The 18,009-nt window shown below is 36.6% G+C and overlaps 1 protein-coding gene across 1 annotated transcript; it reads left to right on the top strand.

The window, feature by feature from the left end:
• Positions 1-7,321: 7,321 nt before the first annotated feature.
• On the top strand, positions 7,322-9,158 carry LOC142629759 (putative transcription factor At3g04930). The gene has a single exon (XM_075803795.1). It carries the CDS (start codon positions 7,683-7,685, stop codon positions 8,931-8,933), a length of 1,251 nt encoding a protein of 416 aa, XP_075659910.1. The 5' UTR covers positions 7,322-7,682; the 3' UTR covers positions 8,934-9,158.
• Positions 9,159-18,009: the final 8,851 nt, after the last annotated feature.

The following is an 18,009-nucleotide window of genomic DNA, read 5'->3' as shown; positions in this document are numbered from 1 at the left end:
TGAGATCTGCAACGTTGCAGTGGCTTAAGCGTGGGCGCACGTGTTGCTTATTTGTAAAAGAAGACACCAAATCAAATGAACATGGTCAGATTCACACAACATATAATAAACCTAAATAAACATGAATACATGTGAATATGCATTTTTTGTGAGTGTTAGAGGAGTTTGTGCGGGGGGGAGGTTAATCCTAAGGTGTCGCACCTGGAGCTCCCCACTCAACTGGGCAGTGGAGGCCGTCGTGCCAGTTCCCAGAGACAATCAGGTAGTCATCCTTCATGCCTTTGTTGGATTTGGGCAAACAGGAGATGAGCCTAACGACGCTAGAACGAGATTTAATGTAGTAGCCTACGGTGGAGAGTTTGTGGGACTCGTATAGAAAGACGACATCGTGCCAGGTGAGGTTTAGGCCCATTTGCTCGTTTAGAGCATCAACGCTACCCAAAACTCTAAAGACGTTTGGGAGGGACTAATCGGGACACAATCGGTGGTTGCGAAGGTACTCCCTAGTTACAGGCTTCATAGGGAGGGTCATCCCACCCTCTACAAAGGCTATTATTGGGATGATAACCTCTCCCTCCTTTCTAGAGCCAGCCACGGCTTCCGCCGGGCAATATTTTAAACCTACATCGCCGGGAATGTGATACTTGGCTCTGAAGCCTTCCATTCCAACGGCGGTATCAACTAGGCACTTAAACCTACCCATCAGAAAAGAACGAAAGGCTAAACTCTAAAGGGGAGAATATCTACGAGGACAGCCGAGGACTATATCCGAGGAGAAAAGGTTAAGAATAGAGAGAGCAAGAACTTACAAAGTTGAAGGTGTGCAAATTTCCACGGTTTTCTGTAGGTAAAGTATAACTGCTGATGTTTTGATGGGATTAGCCCCTGGGGAATTAAATGAAGGTGCAGGTTCCCGAAGCGTCACGATGTGCGGAAAAGCAGCCTCGAAATTATATTCGTCCCGCCCAAATTTTCGTGGAGTAACGAGGACCGTTGGATATCCATCTTGCCGTTGAACGTGGGGGACAAAGTGTAGCTTACAGCAATAAATGCGCGCGTTTTTGAAAATAAAACCGCCAAGTGGCATCTTCTGGGACGCGAAACGATTTCCACACGAGCAATCACTCACAAAGTGTAGGGAGTAGGTTCTCGTCAGGTCAAAACCCTATTTTTCTCCTCGGACGTTGAAAATTAGAGTTTTGAGGGGCTATTGTGGGGAGTAAAAAGACCCTGATGGGGATGTGGGCCTTTGGGCCATGCTAAGGAAGGCCGACCTACTCTTGGGTTTAGAACTTGTTAGTACTATGGGTCGGCCCATACGCCGAGGATCCGAGGATCCAGCCGAGGGTGAATTTCCCTTCGGACGGACACCGGAGAACCCGGGACTTCATGGCAAAGGTTAGGGAATGACACGGTCAAGACCAATGGTTAAAGGGGGGGGGAACCCTTGAATGTCCTAGAAGCACCGATGTTAGAGAAATACCCAAGATAAAGGCTGCCACCTCCACATCAAAGACCCTGCACCTACCACCCTGGCCGCATTAATGGGGAAGTGACACCTGAACAGTGGAAGGGAAACTTCTGGTTACTATTCAAAGGCACTGAGAAAAGAAATATCTAGGCTAAGGGGGAGTTGGGGCAACACGTGTACAAATTATCAAAAAGAGGAGTATTTAAGAAGTAACCTAGAACAAGAATGGGGATTCCCTTTTTTGTAATCTAAGAGAAAAAGAAAAAAGAGAAAGAGATAATATAAGAACAGCTCTCGGCTTACGTCCAAGCAGGTTGATTTGCAATATTCTTTGTTGTTTTCAAGTGTTTGCAATCTTTGGCTTGTCATTTAATCCTTAGACACTTCTAACTTGGGTTTCAAGCCCACACTCTACAAATTCATATTGTTTAAGGCTCATTGGGCCTGAGTCCGTAACTGTTCTTGGGGCCAGGTGCAATTGTGCACTTACATGAATAATAAACTTAAATAATTGAATGAAAACCCAAATTTCTTATTGGATATGACAAAATTAGCCTCAACTCAGTGACCCAATCTTACTTTGTTCGGTTGAAGATTTCTCAACCCAACTCTACCCATGCCTCCAACTAATAACTCTTGACATAATTCAAAAAGCCAACCTAGTGACCTAAGCCTACCTTGTTGGGTTCAGCATTTGTCAAGCCAACTCTACCCATGCCTTTCTTGGTGAGAGACGTGTTATAAACTAATAACTCTTCACATAATTCAAAAGGCAAACTGACTTACATGAGGTTTTAAATTATTCTTTTAAGGGAAAGGCTTTGCTGTGTACTAATATGCAGCAAAAAGAAAGCAATTGTACATGACTCTTGGATATATATATATTTCTTTTTTTTTTTTTTTTTTGCAGTTACATAACCTATTATGTAGCAAAACTTTCCCCTTTTTTTTAATGAATATTATGAGTTACTATAGACTTCTAAATCAATTTATTGATATATTGTTTTGGTTAGAGAGTTTGGTTTAGAAAGAGCTAAAAGGCAAGAGATGTTTAGAGCAAGGAAGTCAATCTCATACCGAAGGCTGTACCGGTTTGACTAATGAACGATATATTTTGGTACCGGCCAATACTGGTGTACCGTTTCGAGTTTACAGTTATTTTTTATATTTATAAATATACATACATATATATATATGTATGTATGTATGTATGTATGTGTGTGTGTGTATATTATAATAAATATAAAAATTTACCATAAAACATTACCTCAATTTAGAACAAATTATTCATGGTTTTAGACTTTAGCATCAATTAAAAGAAGAAAAAAAACACAATATAAAAAATAAAAAGCTTAATTGTTCATTGCATACTAAGAAAACAAATAATACTAATAAGTTAATGTAAATAAGTTACCATTCTGCCCTTACAAAAATTCAAAAATTACAAAACTAAAATAAAAAAATAAAAACTTTTTTCTATACCGGCCAGTATGCCCGATACCAGTCAGTATTGCTCGAAATTAGCTGGTACCCCCAGTATTTAAATCAGTATAAAACATTGACATTTCGATATCAGTATATATACCGATACGGCTGGTACCAGTATAGTATTGACTACCTTGGTTTAGGACTCAACAGGCACAACCTAGTATATTCAATAGAAACACGTCAAATCTGTCTTATATAATTTTTTTTAAACCTCTTTTCCTCTTCAATCAACTAAACCAATGGTCTAAAATTAGCGTTATTACACTTACTGTGTTTCTTTATGGAGGTTAGCACTTTAAACTTCAAGAGGGACATTATTTGTGACGATGCATGAGAGATCAATGACCACATGTTTAACTCGGGCTTAGGACAATCCAATTAAATGAAATACCAAGCTTTTACAATGATCAATTTAATAACGGTAAAGTTTATGGCAAACAAAAGGTGTGTGTGGTGTAATTTTTCATAGCTCTCAAGCTCCTAAGAAAGACCATATATTTCATGCAATTTGCTTGCTTCACAATTTCGAGAACTTCAGTGATTGAGGTAGTGAGACATGTCTGAATGTTGTGGCTATGATTCATGGGAACCTATACCACGATTTAGCATAAACCTAAGTGTAGTCCATTTTCTTCCAAAGATTTAGCCCACATATTTTTTGGGCTTATGCCTCCCTCGATTAGGAAGTTGTCCATTACTGGAGCTTATCTCGTCGTGATAAAGCTGGTATGCTTTTCTTTTGTTTTGATAATTTGATATTTACAATATAATAGAAGATTTGAATCATGAATATTATGGACATGTCAAGAAGTATAAACTAATAAATTTAATAGCCTGTTTGGAAGTTTATGGCCTGTTTGGATGGTTAAAAAAGGAGGGAAAGTAGAGTAGAGGGAGGGAGAGTAATTTAAATCCCTTGTTTGGAAGTTTTTTAAGGAAGGAGGGGGAGGGATTTGGAGGGGTTGGGGGGGGGGTTTCAACTATCTCTAACCCCTCATTTTTAATTCCCCCAAATTGGAGAGATTTGGAGGAAAAGTAGAGTAGATAAATTATTGACTAAATGAATTCTCCAATTTACTCTTTTTAAATTAACAAAATTACAAACCAATTAATCATAGACCAATGTTGCAATTTTTTCAAATATGGGTAAATTTGTCTATTTAATTATTTCCTCTCCTCTCCATCCCAATTTTAAAAACATCCAAACAAGGGGAAGGGTTAATTACTCCCTTCCCCCTTACTAATTTTAAAAACATCTAAATAAGGCGGAGGGTAATCATTTCACTCTACTCTCCTCCTCACTACTCTCCTCTCCTCTACTCTCCTCCCTCTCTAAACTTTCAAACAGGCCATTAGAGAGGGAGGAGAGTAAAGGGGAGTAGAGGAGAGGAGAGTAGTGGGGAGGAGAGTAGAGTAGAATAGTTATTCTCCACTTTGTTTGAATGTTTTTAAAATTAGTAAGGGGGAAGGGAGTAATTAGCCCTTCCTCTTGTTTGGATGTTTTAAAAATTATGACGGAAATGAGAGGAGGGGGAGGAGAGTAAAGGAGAGTAGCGGAGAGGAGAGTAGTGGGGAGGAGAGTAGAGTAGAATAGTTAGTCTCCACTTTGTTTGGATGTTTTTAAAATTAGTAAGGGGAAAGGAAGTAATTAGCCCTTCCTCTTGTTTGGATGTTTTAAAAATTAGGATGGAAATGAGATGAAATTATTTAAATAGACAAATTTACCCCTATTTGAAAATGGACTTACAACATTGGTCTATGATTAATTTGTTAGATTAAATCATTATTTAGGGTCCGTTTGGATAGAACTTATTGTTGAAAGCTGAAAATACTGTAGCAAAATAATTTTTAAATGTGTAAATAGTGTCGTGAGACCCATTTTTAATGAAATTTTGCTGAAAAGTGAAGTTTGTAGGTCCATAAACAGTGCACGGGTGCACTGTTCATAGGAGAATTGGTCAACAACTGTGGTTAAAAGGAAAAAAAAAAAAAAGCTAAAAACACGCAAAGAAGAGAAACGCAGACGTGAACACGGATCCAAACGCCACCTTAATCAACATTCTCATTTCATCAAATAGCACTAATAAAAGTATAAAACTTCTATTAACTATTATAAAATAATTTTTAGTACCTAAAAAAATTATAATAAAAATAAAAATAAATTCAAAACCCAAACTAAAAACAACAAAATCAAAACAAAAAAATCAAAATTAAAATCAAAACGCTGACTCTAAAACACTATGATAATTTTTCTGATTCTCTCGTTAGCTTCAATCTTCTACTTTTCTCTAAGCAATTCCATTGAAGATGATGTGATGTGCTTGCAAGGTGTGACGAACTCGCTCTCCGACCCGACCAACAAGCTGAGTTCATGGACCTTCATGAACTCGTCCGTCGCTTCAATTTGCAAGCTCCAAGGAGTTGTGTGCTGGAATGAGAAGAAGAATCGGCTCATCAGCCTTCAGCTTCCGATGATGCAACTTTCCAGCGAGGTTGCGTAGATCGCAGATTGTAAGTTCTGAAGTATTGCCAAAGCCTCCAAACCCATCTCCAGTCCAATCCCTTCTCAAATATGTACTAGATCTCTCCAGAAACGCTCTTGCCGGATCGATCCCGCCGGAGATCGCAGACTGTAAGTTCTTGAACAGCTTGATTTTCAGTAACAATCGCCTCTCTGGTCCGATCCCGTACCAACTTGATTTTGTTTTGATTTTGTTGTTTTTGGTTTGGGTTTTTAGTTATGGATTTAGTAGAAATTGTGTTTGGTTTGTAAGAAAGTACTGGGAAAATTTGTCATTTGTATTGTTAAACCATTTGTAGCGAAATAGGGAGATTAAAATTTTTTTTTCCATGTTAAATTTTCTCAGGAAACAAACAAAATTATTTATATAATTGGTGTAAGTGCACAATTGCACCTGGCCCCAAGAACAGTTATGGGCTCAGGCCCAATGAGCCTTAAACAATATGAATTTGTAGAGTGTGGGCTTGAAACCCAGGTTAGAAGTGTGTGAGGATTCAATGACAAACTAAAGATTGCAAGTACTTGGAATCAACAAGGAATATTGTAAATCAGCTTCCTCGGATGTAAGCCGAGAGTTGTTCTTATATTATATCTTTCTCTTTGTTTCTTTTTTCCTTTTTGGTTACAAAAAGTCCGTCCCCCCCATTTTCTGTCTTAGATCCTTTTTAAATACTACTCCTTTGAATACTTTATACACGTGTTGCCCCACCTCCCCCTTAGCCTAGATATTTCCTTTCTCAGTGCCTTTGAATAGTAACCAGAAGTTTCTCTTCCACTGTTCAGGTGTCACTTCCCCATAAATGCGGCCAGGGTGGTAGGTGCAGGGTCTTTAATGTGGAGGTAGCAGCCTTTATCTTTGACATTTCTCCAACACCGGTGCTTCTGGGGCATTCTAGGGTTCACCCCTTTTAACCATTGGCCTTAACCGTGTCATCCCCTAATCTTTGCTATGAAATCCTGAGTTCTTCGGTGTCTATCCGAGGGTAAGTTCACCCTCGGCTGGAGCCTCGGATCCTCGGCGTATGGGCCGACCCATAGTACTAACAAATTCTAAACCCAGGAGCAGGTCGGCCTTCCTTAACACGACCCACATTCCCATCAGGATCTTTTTACCCCCCACAATTGGTTTGTAATTTTATTAATTTAGACAGGGTAAAATGAAGAATTCATTTTGTAAATAATTTATCAACTCTACTCTCTCTCCAAATTTCTCCAATTTGGAGGAATTAAAAATGAGCGGCTAGAGGTAGTTGAAACCCCTCCAAACTCCTCTCCTCATTCCTTAAAAAACTTCCAAACAAGGTAATTAAATTACTCTCCCTCCCTCTACTCTACTCTCCCTCGTTTTTTAAACTTCCAAACAGCCCATACAAGTCACTTGGATGAATGAAAATATTTTAGATAAACTGATTCTAAAGAATTTATAATGGTGGGAGAATTTAAGAATCATAACCCATATATTCAAGCACATAATATTGTAATGATATTGTTAAAAAAAATAAATGGGATTCATTTAATTTGATCCAAAAATGTAATTGCTTGTACCCTCCGTTCATTCCTCAACAAGAATGTCGAATTCTGCACTCCTCCACCTCTTAAAATTCTGAAACGTTCGATCTAAAAGTTGACTCCATTTTTAGAGAAAGTAAAAGTTGACTTTTTGATTTTTCATTTTACAACAATAAATTATAACATTTAATAAAAAAAAACATAATAATAATAAATAAATAAAAAGGTAAACGAGATACAGTGATAGTACATTGTCATTCTCATCATCATCATTCATCAAGTAGAGTAAAAAAAAAAAAAAAAGGTTTGTTACAAGAGTATATTATTATTAAACAAAGTACAGAGAGAGAGAGAGTTTGAAAACTCTCCTATAATAGTTAGTCATAGTCACACATCCAATCTGTTCCACACGTATACGCGTGTGTGGGTGACTTTATTGGTCTGGCCCCAACCCAATTGTCCACTCCTGAAATTAACCCATTACCTAGTCCACCACGCAACCGTAACCTTAGCAAATACAACGAAGCCACTTCGAACTCTCTCACCCTCTCTCTCTAGCCCCCCTAACCCAACCACTCTCGCCCAACCTTAGCCCCACAACCAGTCCAAACTCCAAACCCACTTTTAAAAAAAAAAAAAAAAAGAATTCAAAGCCCTCTCTCTCTCTCTCTAAAAAAAAAAAAAGGTTTTATAATGGCCTCGGAGGAAAACGACACCGTCTTCGCCGATGAAGATTTCGATGACGACGATGACGAATTATCAGAAGAAGAAGACGAAGAAGAATTAGACGACGACGAAAACGACGACGTTCTCCCCGATCCAGAGGACGATGACGTCATCAACTCCGCTTCTCCCTCCACGTCATCCCCTACCGTCACCGTTGCCGTTCCTTCCTCCTCCGTCGCCAACGCCGTCGTGGCCGTCGCCGAACCGCCAATTTCCACCTCAGCAATCACCACGACGGTCATAACAACCGCCGCCGCCTCCGCGGCTGCTGTGACAGCAACCACCACGCCTTCCCCGAAACGACAGCGTATCACCATCGAGCCACACCTCGAGGAGAAGAAGCCGCAGCCAATTCCTATCGACGATTCGCGGAGGCTTTTTCAGAGGCTGTGGACCGACGAGGACGAGATCGAGCTTCTCCAGGGGTTTTTGGACTACACGACGTCGCGTGGCTCGACTCACCACAACGACACCGCTTTGTTCTACGATCAGATTAAGTCGAAGCTCCAGCTCGACTTCAACAAGAACCAGCTCGTCGAGAAACTGCGTCGTTTGAAGAAGAAGTACCGAAATGTTGTCGGCAAAATCAGTACTGGCAAGGATTTCTCCTTCAAGAGCCCGCACGATCAAGCTACCTTCGAAATCTCGCGCAAGATCTGGAGCAACAGTAATATCAATAACAATTCGAACAATCGCTTCGCCGTGGTGGTGGATGATTCGGTTTTCGACGACGAAGATTCGAAAAACCCTAATTTGTTGGAGGAGAATGTGAATTACAACAATAGCGGTGAGAAGAAGGCGAATTCGTCGCGAAAAAGGTCAAGATCGCGGGTTCGGAGCGAGGAGAAGGCGAATAATGGGAATGAGAATGTTGTTGGGAGTGGCGGCGGCGGTGGCGGTGGTGGTGGGAATTTGGGGGGAATGATAGAGGAGACGGTGAAGAGTTGCTTGTCGCCGCTGTTTAAGGAGTTGTTGAGCAATGCAATGGGGGGGAGTGGATTTGGAGGGAGAGGGATTGGGTTTGGAGGGATGGGAATGAATGCAATGGCGATGAATGCTATGCCGTTGAATTTCGGAGGAGGGGAGAGTGGGGGTGTGGTGGATGAGAAGTGGAGGAAACAGCAGATATTGGAGCTGGAGGTGTACTCGAAGCGGTTGGATTTGGTGCAGGATCAGATTCGGGCCGCCTTGGAGGAGTTGCGGTCGATGGGAGGGTGATTGATTGGTTGATTTGATGACTCTATTGGGGACGAGGAATTGGATGTAAGTGGGTTGATTTTACTGTTTTTAGTTGATGAATATTTATTGGTGTTTATTGGTAGTGTAGCTGAGTTAATTGCTTTTGGATTCTTATACTTTTTTTCTTTTTTCTTTTTTTTTGGTTTTTGATAGAACAGTTGTTGAATAATGATTTCTAATTGTTTAGTGTCTCCCATATTTTGTTCATAATCTTTGGATAGTTGTAGATATTAGATAATGGTTCGATTTGTAGATTGAAATGAATGAATTGGTGGTAGCATAATGACACGGTTTTATGTTGTGTTTCTGTTTTTTTTTTTTTCAATAGTTTTAGAGAATCTGATGCAATCTTGTGTGAATAGTTGTAACTTGAAATCTTATTGTGTTCTTCATGTTTTTGGGTGTGATAGCAGCCGTGAGGCGAAATTAGGGGATTTTGGGATGTGGGGGTTTTTTGGTTTGTTATATTTATTGAGATGATGAAGGTTGCATTGGTTTCATTTTCAATCTGAAAGATGAGTAGCAATGATGTATTCAGGCTGTGGCTGTATTTTCATTTTTCAAAGCTGTATATAATTTCATTTATTTTTAGCTTCCCATGAGCATGAATTTTTGTTCTAAATGTTTTTGCATTAGGCAAGCTTGTTAACCTCTGTACTGTTTGAGAACCCATTCCTTTTTTATACTTTATGCCCAAATGAAGGGTTTATGTTTCATGGTTATAGGTGGGTGAAGAAAACCCAAGGGAATTATTGTTTATTTTGTGTCTGAGAGAGAGAGAGAGAGAGAGGGAGGAATGGTGGAAATGGAAACAGGATTATTCTATCACAAATGTGTGATTCTCTATGCAATGACGTAGAATAATTAGACTTTTGGACACACATTTATTTTGGTAGACGATTCTGATTATGTGACTCTGAAAGCAGATCAACCGTATTTTCCTTTCCTGCGCATTTAAGTACAAAGTATCTTTTCTCTGATATTATAGTTTGCAGTTTGACTAAACAAGTAACAGGAATTAGATAATATCTGAACTAGAGTAATTTGAGTGAATGACCTAGATACGTATTTGAAAACTTGCTCTAGTTGTCTGGGTTTTATGTGGGTTGGGGAGAACTTAGGTGGATCTTACACTAGATTTGATTAACTATTTTTTATGCCATTAATCTTTAATTGTCTCTCTCTCTCTCTCTCACCTTACTCTATGATTATATGGGCAAAAACGTGAAATAAGATGTCATTTCATTGAGCGGAGAGGCTACTAAAGATTCATTATGCTTTCCCTTTACTCTCTGCATGAGGAATCCACTTTTTTTCCCAATTAAAATTGGCTATCTGAACTACCTTCGTGTTATTGATGTTCTTTCAATCAAATCATGTAGGGGTGCATACTTATAAGCTAGTGATGGTTGATGTAATTTATTATGTATAACAATTATTAAGGCGTGCTGCTTTTTTTTAACTAGCTTTAGAAACTGAAGCGTACACTGAAATGTATTATTTAGTGATGGTTGATTGGGTACAGGATATGTATTATAGTTGCAATTAGTTAGACATTAAAATCCCATTTACTGATCTCATCTTTTACGGAATCGATCCCCTTTTTGACTGTACAAGAATACGTGGAGCTCGGCATGTCTGGAAGCACAGGAGAACGTTCTTTTGCTGATATTATTACCAGTATTCGATACTGGGTCATTCATAGCATTACTATACCTTCCCTTTTCATTGCGGGTTGGTTATTCGTCAGCACGGGTTTAGCTTACGATGTATTTGGAAGCCCTCGTCCAAACGCCTTTGCATATATGAGGTAGCAATTTCATATTAGAATCTATTGGAGTTTCCTAACGCCAACAACTACAACCCCTCACGAGTCACGCCCCACTTTTCTTTGATGGGTGGATGGTTGGTATGGAATTTTCAGCAACTGTACTTAAGTAAGGAGTTTTACAGATAGAGAGCCTTTGGGTGTGTTGGGATATTCCATGGGCATTCTTGGAATTTCGAATGTTACTAAGGTTGTCAGACCCGCATGGGACTGGACAGTCTGACTCGGGTACCCATGAACCATAGCCCAACCCGGTTCTTTGTAAGTGACAACGGGCATAGAACCAATGACCTTTGTCCAGCACATTAACCGCTGAACTAATTAGCTTATATGAGCACATTAACAGCTGAACTAATTAGCTTAATTGTGTCACATATGGAATTTATATTTTATTTATTTTAATTTTACAAGAATAAAATTTTTGCATTTAATTTTATTACTATTTACTTAATAGTATTTGCTAAATTTAGTTGTGTTCTAGAATTATGCTTTTACATTGTTACATGCGAATATGAAATTTGTAAAAAAATGATTTTATTTTTAATTAAAATGCTTTTTATTTGAAAGATTAATAAACACAAAATTTTAAAGCTCTTTTATATTTAATTATTTTCTATTCACTATATAAAAATAACAAAAATTCATTTGAAAGTTATTTAAATTACTTTAAATTTTTTTGGGGTAAATTTCCGTATTTTTGTGCATTTAATAAATTTATTTATATTTTAACTAATATTAAAATAATTTTGATGTTATCACGGTTTGACCTTGTTTAAATTTCAATCTGATTTTAAAAACCTTAAACCTCTTTTTTCTTCGGTTCTTTGAACAACATGTGTCTAAAAATAAATGAATGTTACCTCACTAGTTATGTTATATGCAATTGGATTAGCTATGCCATTTACACGAGTAATGAAAGAATTGTCTAGCAGGAACCTTCGATGGGACTAAACTTTGCCCAAATGTTTGTGAAAAGTTTTAGCTTTTCTAAATTCTAATCCCCTTGTAATCTACTATTAAAAAAAAAGGACTATTGCATTGTTACATTAGCTAGACAGTATGCGTGATGCTGAGTAGTGGTTCGGTCTGGTGAGTGCTTTCATCATAGTTTTTTTGGTGCAAATACTCAGTTGAAAGTAGTTGGTGATGCAAACACTACTGGTTCCTAAACTGTGCACAACATACCCTTCCACTTGCCACCAAATGTGTTTTTGGCGTGCTTGGTATGTGTTTCGTAAAGGGTTGCACTTAATTTGTCATTTTTCTATTCTCATGAGTTCGAAGACTTTGAATGGGGGACATTTGTGGTGGGTCTGTCTGCTGGTCTCTGCCTGCGTACATGAGCCCCCAAGCCCTCTCTTTTTTTCCTTTTTTATTTTTTGCTGTAGCAAAGGGTTCTCAAAAACAAAACAAATAAGAAAAAACGCAAAAGAATCATGAGGATGGAGCATTAGACAGCACTGCTTCTACTAAGATGGGAATGGAGGAGCTGCTCCTGCAAATGTGTTCAGAGCCCCGTAAGCAGGTTTATGGGTGGCACTATGAGAAGTTCTAGGAGATTGTCTCACTGATTAGAGGATTAGCCACCACCTGTTTGCATCACTCGGCAACGATAGCAAATTGTTTGTATTAAAACTCAAACTGAATGAATGTAAGTTCTCCATCAATTATCATGTCATCCCAACCTGATTGTTAACTTGTAAGGCTGGTGGGGATGGAGCAAGTCCTAAGAGCCATGGCTTAACTACTTCTGGTTCATTGGAGAGAAACAAATTGGAGGCATGACATGAGTACCCTTGCATATTAATTTTGATGCTAGTGTCTTGTAATATGCATATTGCTGATAAATCCAATTGCTTGGGTCTGGTTGATATAGACCCATTTTGGAATGGGCTTGGGTCCAGTGTCCAAAGCACTAGACCTTGCCCACCCATTTTAAACAGATCAAATGGTTCTGTCAAATGGATGAGTTGTTTAAAGGAATAACTTTTTTTTTTTTTTGCTGAGTTTAAAGGAATAACTTGTATTAGATATGTGGGCACCTTCATATAATCATATGTATTACCAGCACCAACTTCCAATTACATAAATCGATAGTTCAAATTGCACTCGAAGTTAGGGCATTTCTCATTTTTATAAACCTGTCAGGTTTATTATTTTATCCAATTTTTGTCACGTAACATTCTAAGGCAATTAAAAGCTGACACCGACCTATGTTTCTCATATTGCCTTTCTGATTGGACCATTGGACTGAATACCCACACATATTTACATTTTGGCAAAGATGCACGAATTAGAGGAAATGATCAAGCAATAGTACAAACAACACCATTAGTACCCAACCTAAATAAGTACTTCGTGCAAGTGTTGGGTGTTAAGATGAAAGGAGAGTTGCTTCCAATAGATCCAGTAGAGTTTCAATTGAGAAGTGATTTAAAAGGTGGGTTTGTTATTGATTCAGGAGCGCCAATAACTCATCTTGTTCAGAATGCATATAATGTTGTTAAAGGCTCAAAGCTGCGATTGTTAAATGCTTACAGGCGTATAACTGGAATCCTATGGCGCATTCAGGCCTAGTTTATGACCTTTGCTATGACGTCCAGCCAACTGAAAATCAACCATTTTCGTCATTAATAATTAATTTTCTCGGAGCAAACCTTGAGCTTGGTTCTCATCGAGTCTTCAATTTAGTTAACAATAAGCTTTATTGCATGTTTATCAATCCTACTTCTCTACAAGGGACAAATATTCTAGAGGCATTAATTTCAACAACAAGATTATCGATTCTTGTTTGATGTTGGAACAGGTGATATGAATTTTATCCCAGAGAAATGTCAATTGAATTAGAATGAATCAAATAAATAGAACAAAATAAAATAAGGAGTTTTAACATTCATCTTAATTTCTTTTCTCTTTGGGATTAGAGTGTTATGGCATGATTCAAACCCAATATTCATTCTTGTTTTCTTTTCTTTTTTTTAACTAATGACGGTTTCTCGAGTTCTTCAAGCACCAGCATATTCCCATAGCATAAGGAAATTGTCCTTGATATCACCCTTCCATGAACCAAACACTACTACATATGACCTTGTGTCACCATATATAATACAATTTCAATTTATGGTTGATGTCGTCCAATTTTTGTAATGGAAATTGTAGTGTAGCTAAGGTTGTCGTTCCATCGAGAAAAGGAAAACCAGGACATGTCAAAAGCACCAAATATATATAGAAAAAATATGATTGAAACTAGGAAAAATAAAGTTTGGTAAAATTCAATAATTAAAATAACTAGAGCATTAGGGTTTGTCCACTAATACTGTTAAGCATCCACTAGTATACTGATTAGTTTCATACACAACACACATACATTTTGCTAAATTGGGTACTCAATTTACTCTAAAAATTGATTAACTAATCTTTGAGTTCTGTACATTTTAGTATATGCTATTATTTTTACGTGTGAACTGTAGAAAATTTGAATTTTTTTAGAGTTATGGTGGATAATAAATGTGCAGATGAAAATAAAATATCTTTTAAAAATATGTGCATGGAGAGAAAAGTGAAAACATAATTATGTTTGTGTTCATAACTTTGTCTCTACTTTTGAGGTTAATTTGAGTTCACAAGACATCTTGACACATGTGATAATAGCTTAATTTTGCATATTTATATCCTTACTAGAAAGCATAATCATACTTATTTTGAGTTAATTCATGCGTTTTATAGTTAGTTTTGGAATAATGCTGAATAATCAATTTTGTGCTTAATTGAATTTTAATACGTGAATTTGTCTTTTATAGGATAATGAAATTAAATAAGTGGATTTGTACAAGGAAGAAAGTTAATGGGCTTTACTTTTACAAGGGCCATGATGAAGTCAAAGAAGGCCAACCCAATTAAATTTGAGTCCAATTGGAGCAAGAAAACAAAGGAGATTTGCACCAAATCCAAGTCCAATTCGGATTAGGATTCCAGCCTGTGCACCAGTTAGTATTTGGAGCATAATTTTCGGTTCCAATGTCCAATTGAGATGATTCAAGTTGGGCTGGAAATGTAACTTAAAAGGCTACAACTTTGTAGTTTATCAAAAGTCAGAATTCAGAAGTTAAATGGGTTGAAAAATGTCTGTTAAGTGAAACCTAAAAACCTGGAATTTTCTCCAAACGGGAATCTAACTTGTGACAGGATTCCTTAACCTTTAAAGGCTTTTTAGGATGGAATTTAGAGAATAGCTGCCGTAGAACATAATTTAGGTTTTCTTAAAGTTTCTTTATAATTTTTAGAGTTTTATTTGTGTTGTGGCTTGCTAGAAGCCTTGTTAAGGTAAGGGGTGAAACCCAACCGTTTATTGGAATGTTCTTAACAATTATTTATTAGTTTTAATGCTTATATTTTTATGTTTTTGATTGTTTTACTCATCTAGAAAAGTGTTTAGTTTTGTATAATCTTTTGATTTATCATAGACTCTAGGCACATTAAATGCTTAGTATTCCCTGCAAACTAATTTATTAGTTTTGTTTTGCCTAAAATCAATCAATTTCATGAAACTACCTTAGACAATTAATTCTTGAGTTTTTATTGTTAAATCATCCAACTAAGATCATCTTTCATATGAATTTTAGTTAAGTTATAAAATAAATATTGTTAAGATTACCAAGTGTTCTACGCTCAGAATGAGAAAATCAAGCCAAAGAAAGTGAAGCACAAAACCTTGCCTATTCCTTCTTTTCTTACAACTTTGGTTGCCAAAACCAACAAGAACCAACAAGTTATTCCAAAGCTTGAAGACTTTCTTGGTGACCCGTAGTATAATTGGAAAGCAATTGAGAGGTCCACATTCTCGACCTCGATGCTTTAGAATTTAGATGATCATAGGTCACTTGTATTGGGGTACAACGATTTTAAGATCCCAATTTTAACAAAAACTTTTTTTAAAAAATAAAAAAGTTATTCCAATTAATAGTACACATGTCATCCAATGTGGCATAAAAATAAGTTTTTTATTTTGGCCGTTAGCCACCTCAACATTTTTCATCTATCACTTAACAGCAAGAAGCATTTAAAATGTTATGGACTAAATTGACATCCAATGTGAAGGCTAAGGACGAAACTTATAATTTACCCCCAAAAAAAAAAACACAAGTGGTTGTTGCCACAAATTAGCACAGAAAGCTGATTCGTCTCTTTTGACAATATTTTTTTTATTAGTTTTCTAATTTATTTGTTTATTTACAACCTTTTAAAACTTCTTTTTTAATGGACAATTACTAAATTACATTTTAACAAACTTTCAACAAACATATAACGGTAAATTCCATTAATGTAGCTTGAGGTTTGAGCTGCCAGGTTTAAAATTTTTCAAAACTAACTAATTTGGACTCTAAAATCAACTTAGTCCTTAAGACAAATAAAAAAATGACTAACCGACCTCACAATGTTTAGGAACTAACTTAATTTTCTAAATTGATTTTTATTGGTTTAATAACAAATCTAAGTCCCAATGTATAGTAATTAAAATAAAAAAAAAGATTGAACAGAGCGATTACAAATTCTTAAAGGTCTCAATTGTTACAAATAATCAAATAAGGATAACAAACCATTTTTTCAGGATTTCATATTTCGCTAGAAAGAGAGGTCGTATAAAAGAAGGCCACTCAGAGACCTAAGAAGAGCAATACCAGAGAAGGAGAAGCAAGAAAATGCAAAATAAATCTACACACAAACTAATTAATATGTGGAGTTTCTTATACTAGAAATAATACGGTGAGGTTATAGTAGCCGAATAGTAACGAAATTTGTCAGCCCCAACTCTAAACTCATTGAAGATAGTTGAAGCTGCCAACGGGGCTTGGCTGAGTGGGTAAGGCTTGGACGCTTCGTGCACCACATCTAGGTTCGAGTCCTGCTGCCCGCAGGTTTTCGTTGGTGGGCATCCTTAGTGGGGTTAAAATCCCACACAGGTGTAATTATTCCACTGGTTGCCTGGCGCCCTGCCTGGGGGTGTAATATAACCATAAATCCTCCAATTTTTGTTCACTAGAAAAAAAAATATATATATATATATATATAGTTGAAGCCTTTACTTCTACTTATATTCACTTTCACATACAAGAATTCCTACCTTCAGCAGTTAATGCTAATGGTCTAAGTAACCATGGTTGTTTGTAATTTGTAATTTGTAATTTTTTCTCTAGTAAAATTTTTTTTTTAATTTTTGCAAAATGCAATTAATGTGGGTATTTTTTATGGATTTTTAATAAATAGTTTTATCTATTATGCATTTTTATGGATTATATATAACTCGATGAGATTGCTCTTTATAACCGGCCAAGAATGCATGTATAGCCTAACTGCAAATTCTACATTTCTACCATCCATCTATCTAAACAGTTTAGTAATAAACATCCTCTTTCCATTCATATATATATTCTTCCAATTGATCATTATGGGGGGTCATCAAAAGACTACCAACCACCGATCCTTTCATATGACTATGATTCTCATTTTCAATCGGACAATCCTCCCAATACAATAAAGTTAAAGTGATTAAAAATAATAATAATAATAATAATAATAATAATAATAATAATAATAATAAAAAAATAAGAATAAAAAACCTACAATTATTATATTTGCCAACTACGAGGGTTGGTAAAAAATTTACCAAACACCAAACCGAAGATCCAACTTGCTAAGCGGATCGAGCTATACAAATAATTTTCCAAGATGATCTAGAAAAGTATTTTGCAACTAAAAAAAATTATGTTTTAGTAATTTTATTTTAAATATATCAAAAGATTACGTTATCTATTTATTTACTATGCTTTACAAGTTAACTAATAATACGAGGTATTTGCTCATTTTCAATAGTCATCTAATAATGGAGAATTGCAAACTATCTCATAAATAAAAGGGAGAAAGGGTCATTTACCCTTTTTTTTATAAAGAAAATATGTCTGAAAAAAAAAATTCTATCTAAAGAAAGAATTCTCCCACGTGGATTTGAAGAAAAAAGATTCTAAATAAATAAACACAATTAATATTATAAAAATGCTATAATATTTTAATTACATTTTTTTTCCAGAAAAAATGGAGAGGTTCTTGGGCTTTTCCTCTTTTGGGCTGATTGAACTCGTCGAGTTTGACTCAGCCCAAGTCAGCCCATTACCAAAACATCTACTTCGCAATCAAATCTTATACACCTCCCCACCTTATCCAACTGCCTCT

This window comes from Castanea sativa, chromosome 3, assembly GCF_040712315.1.
Source record: "Castanea sativa cultivar Marrone di Chiusa Pesio chromosome 3, ASM4071231v1".
Lineage (NCBI taxonomy): Eukaryota > Viridiplantae > Streptophyta > Magnoliopsida > Fagales > Fagaceae > Castanea > Castanea sativa.
This window is presented reverse-complemented; position numbering and strand designations above follow the sequence as displayed.